The sequence below is a fragment of the Lissotriton helveticus genome, chromosome 2_1 (assembly GCF_964261635.1).
Source record: "Lissotriton helveticus chromosome 2_1, aLisHel1.1, whole genome shotgun sequence".
Lineage (NCBI taxonomy): Eukaryota > Metazoa > Chordata > Amphibia > Caudata > Salamandridae > Lissotriton > Lissotriton helveticus.
Window position 1 is genome coordinate 799516881 of NC_136059.1, and position 19576 is coordinate 799536456.

Here is a 19576-nt window from a genome sequence, read left to right on the forward strand (position 1 = left end):
CCGATACATCCTACGATGCAAATGCAGGAGGCCTTTAGAAGGTTGAAATCTGTGATTACCTTGACTCCGGTCTTATCATCCCCCGATTTCTCTCGGCCTTTTTCTTTGCATACTGATGCATCGGATTATGGCATTGGGGCGGTGCTTTCTCAAGTGGGTTGCGATGGGCATGATCACCTGATCCTATATGTCAGCAGGAAATTGTTCCCACGTGAATTAAAGTATGCTACAATAGAGAAGGAATGCCTCGCAATAAAGTGGGCCATTGACAAACTGGCGTATTATCTTGAGGGACGGCGCTTTGACCTTTTTACGGATCATGCACCACTGCTGTGGATGGCCCGCAACAAAGCTAATAATGCTAGAGTCCTACGATGGTTCTTGTCTCTGCAGCCATACGCCTTTTCTATTCATCACCTGAAAGGCATTGAGAATGTAGGTGCAGACTTTCTATCTCGTCACCCACTCCCCGATAGTGAGTGTTCGGAGGGGGAGGTATGTAACAGCCTGGGGTCTTCACAGTTACAGGGAAATAGACAAGATTCACGTAACCAGTTATCGACTGCTACCTCTCATTCATTGTACTCTCCACAGAACACCGACACGGAGTTGGAAATACAATCAGGACAATGGCCCTTTAATTCAGACTGGAATTACGACTGGGAGGAGTCACCACAAGACACAGAGACGTCTTATGCGAGGAACGACGAATCAGAGGTGTGTTTATTCACCCGGAGGGAGCGAGCGGGAGAACGGAGCGGAGTGGAAGGAGGAAGCGAAGTAGAGAAGAGTTTATCGGAGTGTGAGGAGAAGAGGTCATCAGCCGAAGAAAGGGACGTGACGAAGGAGAAGCCAGGAGGCCACCGACACCACGAGCCGCCCAGCCATACACCCGCAGGAGGTGTATGGCTCACACAGGTACGGGATAAACTCAAGGGCTGGGTCAACCGTAAAGGAGCATTTACCGAGTAAACCGGGGTATCCACTATTCCTGGTATCCTTTCCCCCCCCTGAGCACTGAACCCTCACGTCGGCAGTAGTTAAGTGTGTGTCACGAGTTGTTTGGTCCCCACACCTTTTCCCTTAATGCGCTAGACCACGCGAACAAGCAACTGATATCCTGTTGTCTCCCTCTGTTTACATCGAGCGGCACGACGGAATCCGAAGAGCCAAGACCACGACGGAAACCCGACAGAGGGCGTAGAACGGAATCAGCAGAATCCGGTATCCAAAAGGCTGCAAGAAGTCGATCACCGAGAGGAACGATATCCACCAGGAAGAAGAGCTCGGACTCTTTGTATATAAAAATAAAACCCAAGAAGACTAAAATTAACGTGTTGCCTATTAATCCCGCCCCCGTAACAGATACCCACCAGGCAATTGTCAAGGACAGGGGCTCATCATGCCAATGCAGTGATGATAGCTTTGGCCCTGGTATAATGAGGAAACACTCCTTACAGAGGCTGCTTTTTGGCCAATGTGTAGCAGATTTTATGGCAGAACACAATCCAGTGGGAGATGGGTTTCTTCTGCACATTCTTATCTTTTTTTTGCTCTCGGGATCCCCACGAAGAGCTGATCATCCACCTGGTGTTATTTGGTGCGATTTATATAAAAGCTCAGGACTTTCCTGGGGTCCAAGAGACGGAGTCTCTGCTTCTCCTTAAATGGATGAGGAGGAGCATAAAACTCCAGCAGGGTGATGTTTTGAATGATGTGGAACAGTGTCACAACTTGTCTGGGAAGAGGGTGATGTATGGCAGATAGATACAGCGAGCTTGAAGCTCACTTAGACGCCACACCAAATTTATGGTGATGAGGACCACTGTCTTGAAGCTGGGATGCATAAAGGGGCAAGTGTGAAGCAGCTCGAAGGGAGTGCACATCAAGAATGTAAGGTAAGGTCCAACTGTGGCATGACAAATGGAGGGATGAAACACATGTTGTAACCTTTTTTAAAAATGCATAACAACTGGAGACATGAACGATAAAGGCCGATCTGGCAACTGCAGTAAAGCAAAAAGAATTTAAAGGTACCATTTAACCGTGTTCAGAGCAAAGCCTTACTGGGCTACGGCCAGACAAATGATTAGATTAGATTAGATTAGAATACTTGTAAAGCGCATGGCTGCCTCGGCAATGAGGCGTCTCAGCGCTGAAGCAAGACAAAGTGGGGGGACAGAAGAGGGATTAGAGTGGAGAGAAAAGCCAGGTCTTCACAATCCGTCTGAAGACCTGGTGATCAGAAATGCTGCGGATGTGTAGGGGGAGGGAGTTCCATAAGGCAGGGGCCAGTCGCCTGAAGGAGCGACCACCAGATCTGGTCCTTTGAATGCGTGGGATTCGTGCAAGGATGAGGTTTGCCGACCGCAGCGCACATGGTGGGGAGTGCACATGTCGCTCAAAATATCTCGGCCGATGCCAGTCAAAATCTTGTGCATGGTGCAGAGCGCCTTGAAGTGTACTCTGTGTACAAGGGTGTACAAATAAGATGTCTGATAACTTTGCCTGGAGAAGTGCTGCACCAATCCACAAATTTGCCATAATAACTTGTGTATACAGTTTTTGTCTGGCTGCTAATATAAAACCAACCACTTCTGGTGGAAGGTTAATTGTTGTCAGCTGTTGCAGCTCAATCGCCAAGCATGAAGTTGGAGATTACGAAGGTTGGGGTGCATAACCATGGCCTGCTGCTACAACAACAGATCCTCCAGGAGGAGCAGCGTGGTAAGGTGGAAGATGCTTAAGTCCAAGAGACTAGATTCTATACTCTCCATGCCCAATCCGGAGCCAATGGGGTGACTTCCACCCAGTCTGTCCTGATCTTCTTGAGAACGCAGGGCAGGGGTGGTATTGGCGAAAAGGAGTCCCGAGTTCCACTCCGGGCAGTGCACGTCTCTGAGCGAGAGACGCCTTGGAAACTCCATGCATAGAAGTGCTGAATATGCGCATTCTCAGCGGTGGCAAACAGATCGAGCCAAGGTTCTCCTAATTTGCAGACGAGACCTTGCACCACCTCAGGGTGTAATTGCCACATATGATCTGCTAGGCGTCGACAGCTGAGTTCATCTACCTTGGTATTCAAAGAGCCTCCCAGGTGGCCCAGCACCAGGAAATTTCCTTGGCAGTCCAGTCATTTCCAAAGGTGCAGGGCCTCCTGGCACTGGGCCCATGACCCCACCTCACAGCGTTTGTTGCAGTATCACCTGGCAGTTGTGTTGTCTGTGAGAACTGAAACAGCCTCCCCTTGGTGGAGGTAAGTAGGGTTTCATTGCCAAGTGGATTGACTTCAGCTCCAGAATGTTGATATGGGGCTGGGGATTCCACCGGAGACTGGTGATCTCCACCTCTCCCAGATGGCCACCCCAACTCAGAAGCTATGCAGAGGCCATCACTGTCAGTTCTGAGTGGGGAAAGAAGAGAAGTCTGCCACTGGCCCATTAGCTGTCCAGTAACCACCACTGCAAATCGTTTGTAGTCTCATCCGAAATCTAAATGTGGTCTGAGGGGTCCCCTTGATGTTAAGCCCACTGAGACTTCAGATCCCACTGCAGAGCCCTCATATGCCACCTAGCGGGTTCAACCAGTAGGATGCAGCAGGCCATCAGCCCCAGTAGCCTCCTAATTAACGTCACTGAAATCCATGCCCGAGGGTAGAAGATTGTGATCATGGCCTGAATGTCCTGGACTCTCTTTCCCAGTTGCAAGGCACAAAACCAAACCGTGTTCGGAATGGCTCATTTGAAAGGAAGACTCTGAGAAGGCGTTTGATGTGACTTAAGCATGTTGATAGTGAACCCCAAATATGACAAGAGGTTTACCATAGTCTGGAGGTGGTTGACGACTGCCTGCAGCAAGCCCGCTTTCAGCAGCCATTTGTTGAGGAATAGGAACACTGCCACCTCTGACCTCCGAAGGTGTGCTCTTATCACAGCCATCACTTTCGTGAACACCCAAGGGGCACTGGTGAGACCAAAGAGGAGTACAGCAAACTAAAAATGCCCCTGTCCCACCACGAACTGCAAGTAGCACAGGTCCAACACCACCATCCAGTCCCCAGGGTCAAGAGCAGACAAGACGTTGGCCAAGGTGAGCATTTAGAATTTCTTCTTCCGTAAGGCACTGAGAGGGTGCAGATCTAGAATAGGACAAAGGCCTTTGCCCTTCTTGGGGACCTGGAAGTAGCAGGAATAACAACCACATCCTACTTCTGGCACAGACACCTTCTTGATAGACCCTTCGGTCAAAAGGGCTTGCACTTCCTGCCGCAAAATAGAAAGATGATCCTCTGTCAGTTGCTTAGGGAACAATGTAAGGTGTGGTGACGAGGGAATGAAAGGTAGGGCATATTGACGCAAAACAATTTGCCAGACCCACCTGTTTGATGTTAGGGTCCGCAAACCCAGCAAGAATCACCGGATCCTGTCTCCCATCAAGTGAATGTACTCCACTAAGGGAACACTAAAAGGGTCTGGAAGGTGGGGCTGCAGCAGGGGGATAGTAAGCGGGGCGGTCCAGAGACTTTGAATATGGGGCTGTGGGCACCCTGGACCTGATTGTGAAACTGGTGGCCCCCTTGATGGGGTTAGATTGGCTTATGGTATGGGATATCTCTGCTGAAGCTGCAAAAGGAGTGGTAGGGCTGATGCAGCTGGTGAGGTGGGGTAGGGAAGCACAGGGAGCGTGCTGTAGCCCGTCTCTCCTTGAACTTCTAGAGTGTGGAGTCTGCCTGGTCCCCAAACAGTCATCTCCCATTAAACAGCCTGTCCATGAGGGACAACAACTGGACATTGCCCGAAACAACTGTGGGCCATGGTCAAGCATGGCGGCTAATGGTGACACTGGTGCCAATAGTCTTCCTGATGAACTCAGTGGTGTTTAAGCTGCAATGAATTCTGAACTTGGGCACGTCACAACCGTCCTGAGTGAGGAGAAGTAAGAGATCTTCAGGAACATCTGGGTGAACTGGAACCACAGAATCCCTAAGGGTGTAGGAATAGAGCCCCAGCCGGTAGCTGGCATTTACTGATTGAAGCGCGAACTGGTAGAAAAAACTCTCCACCCATTTTGGCGCACCAAAGGGAGTTGGCAAGGAACAAAAGAGTCGGAGCATGGCCTTGCAGAACTCTTCAACTTGTTTAGGAGTGGCAGACAGCCCCTGAAGCTCGAGGTGTGCTGGATGGAAAAAGCTGAGGGATCGGATCAGAAATCGAACACCTTTGAGAAAGAGATCACGAAGTATGGCGCCACCATCATGTGTCTCGTTGCAGTCGCCTGAAGCTTGGCGATGTAAAATGTTGCCTTGTGCTCTCGTATGGCCTTTGGGTACATCAGCATGCAGTCTCTGCAGGACTTAGAGTCATGGCTCGACCACAGGCATATTTGATGAGGATCTGTCACATACATTTGCAACAGTCCTTACAGTGCGTAAAACCGGTCATTTGGTCAGTGACATGTCCCTTGCATGCTGAAATTCTTCTTTTCATGGAGGTAATGTCTCAAAAGAGATGAGAGAAAGCTCTGAATCTGTGTGTGGTGGCGCAGAAAGAAGGAACGGACATCAGCGCGCCTATATAAGCTCTTCATGTAAGTTCCGGAGCGCAATGGCATCAGTGCAGAGCTGCACGGTGCTACCTAAAAGCACGAGAGGTAGAGCTGAAAAGTGTCAGAATACAGTCTGATGAGTGGGGAATATTCAAAAGGTGAGGAATCTGTGGCTAAAAGTCTGTTTCAGTAAAGAATACTTGTAGGGAAGATTTGAGGGGGTTTGAAAGTAGAGTGGCTCAAAAGCTGTGCAGAGAGTTGAGATGAAAAGGGCACACGGTGAGGGAGGACAAAAAGTGGAAAAAGACATGGAATGCTCTAAACTAGTGAAAAGGGGCATTAAAAAGAGGTGGAGGAAGAGTGGCCAAGTAGAAGAAAACGCACATAACTCCCAAGCCAAATGTAGAATTTGCTTGACCTAGAATCTGCACTAGGCTGACACAGTTAGCACCCCCTTAGGCCGTTATAAACATTTTGTGAGTAAGCTCACACACAGGCCCTTTCTGTAGCTGGTTGCAGTACGTTAGCCTACCATTAGAGGTCCCTCGAGTCAAACATAATTCCAGCAGGTTGCAGGACCTTAGGGCATGTTCCTAGAGGTCCTTCAAGTTAGACATAAGTCCATGCACATAGCTGGCTTTTGTACCTAAGATAGTTACTAAGCCAACCCCCCCCCCCCCCACACCACGCACCCCTCATTATCAGGAATACCAGGAAATTATAAATAGAGCGGGTAAATGGAACTGAAGACTGGATGGAGAGAGGACAATAGGGAAAACGGAGAGGGAGATCAATGCTATCAATGCTAGCAGTGATGCTGATGTCAAAACGGATAATGGGGACAAGGTGTGTAGAATACTTCTTTATGCTCATCGCCAAAACCTAATGGGAAAATATAACTTTCCAGGAAATGCCATGGGCTTCATGGCTAGCCCAACTAAAGAAATGACAAACTGTTAAACCATATGGGAGTCAAGTGAAGGGGTTGACCCAAAGCCAGTTCACCAGCAATATTACTTCTTATTTGCATTTTTTAAGTGTTCCTGAAATGAGGTCTTAAAGCAACTAAAGTTGTCTGTAAGGAGACCTAAAAAGGAAAATGAAGTAGAGTTTAAATAAAGCTCAGTAAAGTGAGAATAAATAATGAAAAAGTACTCTTTCTCTAATAAATTAAGCTAAAAGGCATAGGATTTAACAGGCTGAAGTGCTTTCAGAATACATTTACATTAAAAACCATATGAAATTAAACAAATTTCACAAAAAAATCAAATATGTATATATAGTACCTGCCCATCTCTGCTAATTTGTACTTTCTTATTGTCATTCCATGGGTTCGTCAAATGGTGTGCAAACTGAAAGGGAAGGCTTTCTTTTCTGATCCATTCCACCTTGAAAACTCCACCTAGGCCCGTTGATCCCCAGTCCTGACTTTTCTCTCGTCCAATTTCTGAACACATTCTTGCAAAACCCTAAATCAAAAACATTTAAAAAGGAGGAAAAGATTTTTCTTTAACCACAATGCAGACTTTTTGATTGCTAATATTTCACAAACAACAGTATGATTGACGAACTAGCTATTTACCTTCTGGTGGATTCCTTACCATAGAATATTCCCCAGGCGCCAGAATGAATCCAGACATTTTCACAGCGATGCCCTTGCCTGCCACTAGGTAGCGTCGTGCAGCTCCGCGCTGACATCGCTCCTCGCCAGAAGTGACACAGCGAGCCACGTATAGGCACAATCACTGCACGCCAACATCAGTTTCTTGATTGACTCTTTCCGTGCACTCAGATGTGAAGCAAAACACAATTGGAGGTGCCAGGGTGCAGGTCGCTAATTTGGACCTTTTTAGATGATAAAAAGAGGCTAGTCCACAGAACAGGGAGTAGGATGGCAATGAAGAATCTGCAGTTAGAGTATTCACCAGAAAGAGTGTTACAGAAGGTAAACTTGTTCTTCTGATGGACACTTCTAACAAAAGATTCCGGACCTTCAGACTAGATACAAAAGCAGCATCTCTTCAAATTGGAGGGTGTGTGGCGTGGACTCAGACCAAAAAAATCTGCAGGAAGGAAAAGGCAAAATGCCATTCCAGTTGGATCTGGCTGTCAAGGCAGTAGAACTTTATGAACGTGTGTACTGAATCCAACATTGCAGCCTGGTAGATGTCAAGAACTGCAACCAGTGCACCAACCTATTGGTAGGAGGCTGGCTCTAGTGGAATGGGCCCTTGGTCCTTCTGGAGCCTGCTTCTTGACCAGTTCTTAGCAGATCTTAAGGCATATGACTTTTCGCCACCACAGTGTTTTTCTGAACCACCTTTCTTTCTTAGCCCCAGAGAACGGCACAAAAAGTTGATTGTCTACCCAAAGGTCTTTGGTGTGATCAAAGCAAAGGCTTAAGGCTTATCGGATTGATGGAGTCTCTCCTCCTCTTTTGAGTGATTAGGTGGGGCAAAGAACAAGGAGGGGGTGAGGGACTGCTTGGCGTGAAAAGGCGGTGCCAACTTTATGTATAAAGACTTCCATGGTCCTATTTGCATGGAAAAAAGATAGTGTAGGGTGGCTGCATAAAGTAAGCCTGGAGCTCACTCGTGACAAGCTTAAATGATCGCAATGAAGATGTGTTTGAGACTCAAAAAACGCAAAAGGCAGCTGTGCATCGGCTCAAAAGGGGCACACACGAGGAATTGAGAGCCAAATGTGGCATCACAAACAGATTAGGAGATACCACGTGGCAAACCTTTAATAAAGCACATCACAATAAGTTTTTTAAACAAGGACAGTTGGCGAGCAAACGAAAAAAGGCTGAAAGGTCTGCCACATAACTTTTAATGGTGCTTACAGCAAGACCTTGCTGGGCCATAGATTTAAAACAACCAACATCCAACAATTTGGCTTGTGAAGGGTTCCTGTTGCGTACTCCATTCTAGTTGTGTTCCAGCCAGAGTCCAAAGTCCTCTATTCTCCAACTCTCCAAGATGACCTTCATATCTCAGTAGGGACACATCCGTTACCAACGTCAGTTCTGGGTGTGGAAGGAAGAGGAGTCTGCCACTGGGCAGATAGCAGTCAAGTAGCCACCGCTGCGGATCTCAGCAAGTCTCCGCTGAAATCTGGATGGCATCAGAGAGGTTTCCTTGGTGCTGGGCCTACTGAGACTTCACATCCTACTGCAGAATGGACCAATAGGATGCATGAAGCTAGAAGGCCAAGAAACCTCAGAGCTGCTCTCGTGGATATCCTGGACTTAGGAGGAAAATTGGGATCATAGTTCGAATGTCCTTGAGCCATTGTGATGGAGAAAAAGCGTGGAACGGCACTGTGTCCAGAAAAGTTCCTATGAAGGAAAGCCTATGTGGAGGAGTCAGGTGAGACTTTGGCCTGTTGATCAAGAAACCCCTAGGAAATCAGGAGGTCTGCCATCATCTGGAGAGGGTGTACAAGTCATTGTGGAGAGCTGCCTTTAACAGCCAGTTCTCGACTTAGGGGACATCTGTGATCTCCAACCTCTTCAGATGGAAAGGGACCACCATCATCACTTTAATAAACGGCCAAGGGGCGCTGGTGATGCCTAAGGGGACTATGGCAAACTGAAAATGACTCTGGCCTACTTTGAACCACTCATAACACCTTTGAGGCTGCACTACTGGTACATGAAATTAGGCATCCTGAAGGTCCAAGACAATCATCCAGTTGCCTGTGTCCAGGCCAGGTAGAATGTGGGCCAGTGTAAGCATTTTGAATTTGTCCTTCTGCTGGCAAAGACCTAAAATAGAATGAAGGCCGCCTTACTTCTTTGGCAAGAGAAAGTATTATGAGAATCAACCTGGCCCTATTTCAAAGCCTGCACTCTTTTGATGGCCCCTTTGGACTTGTATGAACTTTGTGATTTCTTTCAGTGTCCAGCTACATACAAGCTGCTGGATCGCCTTCAGATGCATGAGGGTACATTATGCATATGTCTTGGAGTCACACCCGAGCCCAAACACCAGAGGCAGACCTTATGCATGCCCATCATGGATATCTGTTTCCGACAGTTATGGCATGGTTTGAACTATGTATTCTTTGATGAGGACATTGTTCCCTAGCACACTGGAAAATGGAATACAAAAGAATTTGCCAACCAATGAAAAGGGAGAAGAGCTCCAGAGCGGAGGTGGAAGTCAGAGAAAGAAAGTCACTAACGACGCACAAGGAAGGTGCTTATTTGAAGTGATGCTCCATCACTTACAAGACAGAACTACGCCAATGAGGAGCCGCATGACACCAAGTAGGAGCGCACAGTAGCACTGCTTGCTGTGAAATTTGCATGATCCAGTCTGGTGCTGGGGAATATCTAAAGGTGAGGAATCTGCGATTAGAAATATCCATCAGAAGGAAATAAGTTACTTACCTGTAACTCCAGTATTGGAATCTTTCATAGATTCACATGCTTGAATCATTCCCCGCCTTCGAGATGGGAGCCCCCGGTATCCTTAAAAGCAATGTCTTATTAGACATAGAACAGAGGGCCCAAGGCCTCATAATTTACTACCATATCACTGCCCTTATTTAAAAAAGGACCAAACATAGAAAACAGCCAATCAGAAGATACCACCCTGTAGAACCTTACTGAGAGAAGCTCCAGTCCCTCAGACTTTCCAAGCACTAGTGCTTAAAAGGACAAGTTACTTACCTTTGGTAACGATATTTCTGTAAGAAACATTAGAAGTGATAGATTCCTTACCTTAGAATTACCCCCAGGCATTAGACTGGATCCGGAAACTTTTCGTCAGCAGTACCCCTGTGCGTTGGTGGGTGGCGTCGTGCGGCGCCGCGTCCGCCCCTGGCATCGTGGTCACCGAGATGACGTCGCGGGCGCTACTTAGACGCTGCCCACGCACACTGACGTCAGTTCTGTGCACTACTTTCCACGCCAGGAACACAGAGCATGGATGACATCACAGAGACATGACATAAACCAGCAAACACTAACACTAAGGAGGAACAAAGAGCAGGATGTAAAACCATGCAAGACACTGACCACTGGTGCATTGAAACTAGAGCCTTGAAAGGGATGACCTTAACCCTCGAAATCATTTCGCAGAACGGGGAGGACGGGTGGGGCGGCAAGGAATCTATCACTACTTATGTTTCTTACAGATATATCGTTACCGAAGGTAAGTAACTTGTGCATCTGAAAGAAACACATAGTGATAGATTCCTTACCGTAGAATAGATACCCCAGCAATACCAACCCCGGTGGAGGGTCTGCGAGCCAAGATCACACCAGAAAGTCCTGAAGAACAGAACGGCCAAAGAAGCCGTCTCTCCAGACTTGGATGTCCAGGCAGTAATGCCTAGTAAAGGTGTGCAGTGAGGCTCACGTGGCTGCCTGACAAATGTCTTGCACGGGGACACCACGACCCAAAGCAGTAGTGGCTGCAGTTTCTCTAGTGGAATGAGCACGCAGCCCCACCGGAGGTTCCTTTTTAGCCAAGGAGTAAAAGGCTTTGATACATAAGACGACCCAGCGGGAGATAGTCCTCTTAGGCACCGCCCGACCTTTCTTGGTGCCAACGTAGCCAACAAAGAGTTGGTCATCCACCCGGAACTGCTGCGTGCGGTTGAGATAAAAGGAAAGCGCATGTTGTGGGTCCAGACAGTGGAGCCTCTTTTCCTCTCTGGAAGGATGCGGAGGCGGAAAGAAGGTGGGCAAGGTAATAGTCAGCCCAATGTGAAAGGTTGTAACAACTTTTGGCAAAAAGGAGGGACGAGGCCTGAGCACAACCTTGTCCGGCTGGACCAACAGAAAAGGAGGCGTACAAGGAAGAGCCTTAAGCTCACACACTCGCCTAGCGGTGGTGATAGCAACCAGGAAGGCAGTCTTCAAAGTCAAGAGACGAAGAGGACAGTTATGAAGGGGCTCGAAAGGAGCAATCATGAGATAAGTAAGAACCATATTCAAGTTCCACTGCGGCATCACAAATGGAATAGGAGGAAAAAGGAGTGTAATGCCCTTGAGAAATCTATTTACAACAGGGGACTTAAAAAGAGAAGACTGATCAGGGAGCCTGAGAAAAGCTGAAATGGCAGAAAGATAACCTTTGATAGAGCCCAGAGCAGAGCCCTGCCGGGCTAAAGAGAGAAGGAACAAAAGGACCTCAGAAAGAGGGGCATAAAGGGGATCCACAGCCTTTGCTGTGCATCATGTCACAAATGTGTTCCACCTGCAGGCATATACCACCTTAGTGGAGGGAAGCCTGGCTGCCAGAATGACATCACAAACTTCAGGAGGCAAGTCGAAAGGAATTTACTGCCGCTGCTCAATCGCCACGCAAAGAGATGGAGACTGGACAGGTTCAGGGGGAGGACCGCCCCCTGCTGCTGCGACAGAAATTCCTCCTGAAGAGTAAGTCTGATCGGTGGATCGATGCTCATACTTAGTAGCTCGGGATACCAAACTCTTCGAGCCCAGTCCGGGGCCACAAGAATAACTTGGGCCCTGTCGCGCCCGATCTTCAGCACTCTGGGTAGAAGTGGTATAGGCGGAAAGGCGTACAACAGACTGCAACTCACTTGCAACGAAAAGCTTTGCCGAGCAAGTGCCGCCTTGGAAATTCCAACGCACAGAACTGCTGACATTGAGCGTTCTCTTCGGTGGCAAATAGATCTAACCAAGGTTCTTCCCACTGCCGAAAGAGACCTTGCACCACGTCCGAGTGAACATGCCATTCGTGATCCATCATGCACTCTCTTCCTCTCACCATCAAGTCCAGCCTAACTCTGCTTCAATTCAGGAAACTGCTCAAAACTCACCTTTTCCCATCCCTAGGCTAATTCTTCCTCCTCTGGCCTTACACTCATTTACTTACTCTGTCATGCAGCGCCAGGAAACCTCCGGTGTCATCGCGCTTTACAAGTGTCATTTAACATAACATAACATAACACATGTGGCTGAGTTTGTCCGCCCTGGCGTTCAGAGAACCTGCCAAGGAAATGACTTGATGTTCCATCCATGTCCAGAGGTAGAATGCCTCCTGACATAGGGTCCACGACCCCACCCTGCCTCGTTTGTTGCAGTACCACATGGAGGTGGTGTTGTCGTGAACACTTCCACTACTCTCCCCTTGACAAGAGGGAAGGAATGCCTTCAGTGCAAGTCGGATCGCCCAAAGCTCCAGAAGGTTGATATGGAGTGTAGGAGAGTAGGGTCTGCTTTCCTATGGTCACCCCAATTTTTGCTTTTTGCTTCACTGGTTTTCGACTTAATATGGCTGTGGGCCTGCTAATCAGACCCACAGCCTGCTGTTCTCTCTCTAAATTCACATACATGTACTTTAGGTACATCACCAATTTGGTATTGGGACACCTTATCAGCCCCTGTACAGTGTATTATAGGTACCCAGGGCATAGGTGCATCCAAGGCCTACCAGGGGCTGCAGCATATCTTTTGCCACCCCTGGCTGGCCATTCAAACAGACACAACTGGCTGATCACTCAGCTGGGGAAAGGTGGTGTAATCACCCCTTGCTTAGATACAGTATACCTATATCTAAACCTATATCTGGACACATATATGCCTATCAATCACTCCTATGGCAGGCCTTAACAATCCTGGAGGCAGGGTGCTTGGTTTTATGTGAGATGGTGCTCTAGCATGAGCTGAGCCTGTCTGCAGCTTTCGGAAACATTTCCTTATAGCTGTTCCAGGGTATTGCCATACCATATACTCTTAAGTGCATTATAATCCTCGCGGTTATTGCTAACTTTGGTTTGGCTTTATCAAAACATGTCGTGTAAGGTGTCATACACTTTGGAATACTACCCCCTCGCCAGTTCTGGCGACGGGGGTAGCATTCCACCCTTCTAGAGGGAGAAGCAATGTTACCTCCTACGCTGATGATACCCAACTGGTGTTGGCCATTAAAGACAATGGACCAGAGGTGGCAGACCGATTTCAACATGGAATGCTTGCAATCAGTGAGTGGATGGCATCTAACTGCCTTAAGCTAAACTCCGATAAGACGGAGGTACTTATTTTCGGACCCCTTCGACCTGATTGGTCGTCAACCTGGTGGCCATTATCCATGGGAGAGCCGCCTAGGCCAGCACTTAAGGTTAGGAACCTGGGAGTAACATTCGATGTGGACCTAAATTTTATGGCACACGCTAATAAGGTAGCGGCAACAGCCCATCATAAATTAAAACTGATCAGGAAAATTCTTCCATTTCTTCCTGATACAGCCGCAAAAACCCTGATCAGCTCCCTGGTTTTAACATCTCTTGACTACTGCAATGGGCTATTTCTAAATGCCCAAGCCAGGATAATAAACAAGCTTCAGTCATTGCAGAATGCAGCAGCACGGCTTCTTTCAGGAACACCCAAATTCTTTCCAATTTCTGACACCATCAAGAAATATCATTGGCTAACGATCCGCAACCGAATAAAATTTAAATCTTTATGCATAGTGTACAAAGCACTGCATGACCAGGCTCCCCACTTCTTTAAGGAACAGTTGACACCTTATAAACCAACTAGACTGCTCCGATCGACCACTTTGAACCAACTAGTGGTCCCTCGATCTAAGACAGTCTCTTGGGGAGATCGTCGCTTTCTGGTTGCGGCACCTAAGTTATGGAATACCTTGCCACACTGCATCAAGACGTCACCTTCACTTTTGCAGTTCCGTAAACTATTAAAAACATGGTTGTTTGATCAGTAATCTAAGACTTTTTCTATGAGCCACAAGGGAAATAACGGAATCACTTAGCGCCGAGACGCCCACGGGTATTCGCCGCGCTTAATAAATCATAAAAATAAATAAATAAATAAAATGCAGTTGAATCTAACCAGAGCCTCAGCATCACAAAATGGATGCTGCTGCCACAGACACAAGTCTGGCCTCCTGCTGCTGACCGAAACTCTGGCAGGGGAGGCCTGGACAAAAGGTTTCCTGTCACAGGGAGGTGTTACACCACCCCAGACAGGAGATAGTGGATTGAGACAGGCAGGGCGAGTGAAACTAGACACTGCCTGGGGCGCACAAGGCTCCTCATGCATAGCCCAGTTCAAACCGGTGCTGGGGCACTCCAGCCCCAGCTCTGGCGCGAAACTGGACAAAGGGAAAGGGGTGTAACCACCCCCTTCCTGGGTCCCACCCATAGGAGGGACCTAGCAGGTAATCCAGCCCCTTGATTTGGAATAAAGGTAGGAGCTGTGTCCATAGACAGCAGATTATCCTGACTGAAACTTGGATACAGAACTCTGGACCCTTCGACATCCCACTCGACGTGGAAGACTGAAGAATCTCCCTTGTGGTCAAGGAGTGATCACCCTGTGCAAACAGGCACCATCCAGCGCCAAACGGTTTGCTTTGTTGCAGCTCCCGCCGGAGCTCGAGCGACAGAGATCGACAAGAACCAGCTTCCCTGACTTCCAACAGCCCAATCCACAGTCCCAGCAAAGCTGAGACCCGTGGAGGGGACGTGAGGCGTGGGGCCGGCCATTTTAAAAAGACTGCGAAGTGCTGATCGTGCAGCTCCCGAGGCTCCCTCAAAGCTGTGCATTGGGGTTTGAGAAGCCCCAGCCCCGAGCAGCTTGTGCACCGAAGATCACCCCTCCACACTCATCGAGTGCTGAGTGGGGCCCTTTTGCATTTTCCTGCTCGACGCGTCTGTCTGGTCACTTGCCCGTTGGCTAGTGGCCTCTACGACGACGAATCTTTGAAACTACACTGCTGGTCTGGTTGCTCCAGACTGGCCCTCGCTCCCCTGAAAAGGAGCCACCGCTCTGACCTTGCTGGTCCGAGTAAGAAGCTATCTTCAAATCCTGCGTGGGTTGCCTTTGCCAAGGCCTGTTGACTCCAATCCGGAAGCCGACACCGCCAACAGCGAGAGCCTTCGTGGGTGAGTCTGTGTTCCACTCCAGGTCATCGTCGATGCCCCAGAGTAAATGTAAATGTAAATGTACAGGAATTTATATAGCGCAAATCACCGAGCGGTTTCTAAGCGCTTGCTTAGGGAACCCGTCCTGGTATTCCCCTGTGAGATAACCCCGGCAGGGTATCCGCAAGGTGAAAGCCAGGCATCCCGCCGCGAGGGGCCGTAGTGGAGATTAAGCAAGCTATTGCCCAGAGTCGCAGAGTGTGAACCCGTGAATCGAGTAGGCACCGGAGCGAGAATTGTCGAGTCCATGGACATTTTAGGACTCAAGACCCCGCCGAGCCGGGAATTGAACCCTGGTCCCGGGCTGACCTCTGCTTCCAAATCTGCCTCCTCTAACCAGTGAGCCACACTTCTCCACTTGGCAGCAGAGACAAGCTTCTCGACAACCACCTGATTGCGCCCGACATCGCCTGGTTCCTTCCTGGTTCCATCCTGGTCACTGGCTAGTGACCCAGACTCTGTCCCCTCTGCTTTCAGGTACTCTACATCTTCGATCCACCCTTGGATCCACCCGGACTCTTCTCTCCTGGCCGCCTACAGCATCTTCATCTCCAGGCTCCATAGAACTCCACGACGAAACCCGACACACTTTGGCACCTATGCACCCGCTTCCTGTGGGTGAGGTAACGATCAAACACCGGTGCTCCTGTAGTGGTTTACACCTCTAGTGTCCTAGTTTAAAGTGGCTTAATTCTAATCCAGTCGGAAGACTTCCAAAACAGTAACTTTGTAACTTTTACGCACCATTGACTTTGTATTGGTGCATGCGTGAGCTTTAGGCACTGCACCCGTGTCCCGCGGGCCTCTCCCGACTTCATCACTGCTAGTCCCGAGTAGTCCCAGCGATTCACAAGGCCCTAGGCCCTACCATTGTTCGAGAGGTGGTACTTATACCACTATTTTAGTATATGGTTAGAGTGGCCACCGGGCCTATCCAAAATTGTGCAACTTTTGAATGTTTAACTGTGCTTTTGTTTAAACGCTTGTGCCTCTGCACTCATAAAGAGTACAGAGGATTATTCTAGTAATAAATACATATATTTTTGTAATATATAACTTGTGTGGTGTCCTTTCATTTGGTATTAAAGGATCGCATATGGTAAAACAGCTGGCTTCACATGCCCTCTTGAGTTACAGCCTAAGACTGCTCAGTCCATGCTACCACTAGGATAGCTTGTCTATCAGGTTGACTTACCACCACCACTATAAGGGTTGTTTGGACTGATACAAGGTGATCACTAGAATAGTGATCATCATACATTAGGCCAACTTCTCACATTGGTGTGCAGCGGTTGGGATTTGAGCTTGCTGTTGTTTTACCAATTGTAATCTTGATATCATTTGAAAGATCACATTAAGTACTATAGGTACATATAAACAAAAGCTAACATACTTAATTTCTACTGAACTTAGTAGTCATAGAGCAAAGGAATTAGCACACCCTGACTACAACTCACTAGCAAGGTTCCAGTAGGAAAACACTTAGTGTAGGTTGGTGCACACACTTACACCTCACCAGCCATGTCTGGCACAGGGGAACAAACCAGTTCTGTACCTGTGACAGGTGACCTGCCCAAGGCACCTTCCAGCTATGGAAAACTCAGCTTCAGAGACTTGAGTGCCTTGTGCACTACAAGAGGGCTGAAAAAGGGTCACAACCCTACCATTCCTATCCTGGTACAAGTCTTAGAAAAAGATGATCTTGAGAAGTCTAGTGCAGGCCCCTCAGGTACTCCAGGAGATGGAATAACACCCCTAGATGATGATGATGCCATCACCCCCATAGTATTAGATGAGGAGATAGGTGGGGATCAAGATTCAGATGATCAAGGAGATACCCAGGTCCAAGTTAGGAGGCTTAGCCATGCTAACTTCAGCCTACATGGGGATGGAGAGGTGAACCACCTTCCCAGACCCAATAGCAGAATATACCCTGGCAATAGAAGAGAGAGATCCCTTTCCAGGGAATCTAACCTTTCTAATGCCTCAAGAAATTCTCAAAGGGGAATGACTTCCCCTCAGAGAGAAGAGCATCAGGCCAGGATGAGGGCTGTCAAACTCCAGATAGAGAGGGAAGAGATAGCCCTGGCCCAAGCTAAACTTGCTTTAGCAAAAGAGAATAAATTGAGTGGGGTAGAACCTACTGGTGGCAGCAATATCCTTAAAGATAAAGACGGCCCTATGAACATAGAAACCTGACAAAGATTGTGCCCCCCTACAAGGAAGGGGATAACATCCACAAATGGATGACTGCTCTAGAGAGAGCCTGCATGGTACATCAGGTTCCTTAAGACCAGTGGGCAGCAATCTTATGGTACTCCTTTTCTGAGAAAGGGAGAGATAAGCTCCTCACAGTTAGTCCTGGGGATGCTAAAAACTACACTGTCCTGAAGAGTGCTCTTATTGAAGGGTTTGACCTAACCACTGAGCAATACAGGTTGTTGTTCAGAGATACCCAAAAAGCTCAGACTCAGGACTGGACTGATTTTGTTGATTGTGCCACTAAGGCTCTGGAGGGTTGGTTGCTGGGAAGTAAAGTCACAGACTATACAGGATTGTACAATCTAATAATGAGAGAACAGATCCTTAATAATTGCCAGAACCAGTTGTTGCATCAACACCTGATTGACTCACATCTGACCTCTCCCCAAGAATTGCGAAAGAAGGCAGACAAGTGGGTCAGAACCAGGGTTAAGCAGAAACCCCAGAACCATGGAGGTGATCAGAAAAAGGCAGACCAGAAGGGTGGAGATCAGAAACAAAAAAAACAGAAGTCTTCTTCAGGCCCCCAAAATACTTCTAAAGAGGGTGAGTCCCAAAATGGAAATAAAAAGAATAATAATGTTGGCCCAAAGAAACCTTGGTGCAATAACTGCAAATCAGTTTCACACTGGGGTAGTGAATGCATTAAGAAAGGTACAGACTTCCGAATTGTTGTACAAGCCCTAGTCATTCCTCGCATAGACTACGGAATTGTGGCTCTCAGCGGGCTCCCCCTAACAACAACGGCGCCCCTACGAGCCTCCTTGAACGCGGCCGCGAGACTCATCACTGGTTCAAGAAAACACTCGCATATATCCCCCGACTTAAAAGCCCTGAACTGGCTGCCTTTTGAAGCCAGAGTTCAGCTGAAAATTGCCTGTATGACGCATTCGGCCTTACACCACAAGTCACCCAACTACCTCACTCATAAGCTGACTATATCAGGAGGCTCAAGATCCAACAGAAGCACAAAGAATCTCCTCCTGAAACCTCGTCGATTCCGGAAGGAAAAACATACAAACGCTCCTTCTCAGGGATGGCTCCTAGGATCTGGAATGCACTCCCGCCAGAAACTAGGCTTATCCCCTCCTCTGTACTCTTCAAGAAAGAGGTAAAAGCCATCCTTATGGCTAAGTTCACCTGACCTCTATTGCGACTGGAAAAATGACAGTACATGGCTCCTATATTATCGGCTACCTGAATGCTTAACTATGTTAGACTCTTTTATGGCTGCTACTGGACCAAATTCACTGCACGGATGCTATATTATTGGTTTCCTGAGTGTTTATTAAGGCTGTACACTATGACTTGAGTGCTTTACTAACTTGCATTCCACTCACTACTGCCTACTATGCTTTCAATAGTGTGTTTACTCACCCTCTGGGGTGCTATAATCTTATTCGAGTCGACATTACACGGCTCCTATATTATTGCTTATTGATTGTTATTATTGTGCATACGCTTGTGCGATTTCTACCCTAATTAGCAAATCACTCCCTATCGAATTCTACACTGTTTTCAACAGGTTGTCTATCCTACCTACTGTTTCTGTAAAGCGCTCTGATATCTGCAAAGATCTTGTTCGCGCTATATAAAACTTTAAAAATAAAATAAATAAATACAGCCCCTACCACTGCAGCCCCTAAGGAACCTGCACCCCCTAGTACAGTTAGCAGTGGTAGTTCCCAGCCTAAGGGTGTAGTAGGGTTAACCCTGGGTACTGAGATGGATTCTGGCCTAGTCAGGATCCCTACTCAAGCTGTTCTGATCTGTGATGTGGACATGGCTATGTCCACTACTATAAGTCCTAATACTTTGGGCAAGTACAGGCAGACACCTT

General features: G+C 47.8%; 1 protein-coding gene across 4 annotated transcripts in view; it reads right to left on the reverse strand.

Moving 5' to 3' along the window:
• YTHDC2 (YTH N6-methyladenosine RNA binding protein C2) overlaps window positions 1-19576 on the reverse strand; it is a 1035502-nt gene that overhangs the window by 124285 nt on the left and 891641 nt on the right. For all 4 annotated transcript variants that reach the window (XM_078675531.1, XM_078675532.1, XM_078675530.1 and 1 more), the window contains one exon: window positions 6831-7013. In XM_078675531.1, coding sequence (XP_078531657.1) covers window positions 6831-7013 — 183 coding nt within the window. The remainder of the gene's footprint in view (window positions 1-6830; window positions 7014-19576) is intronic.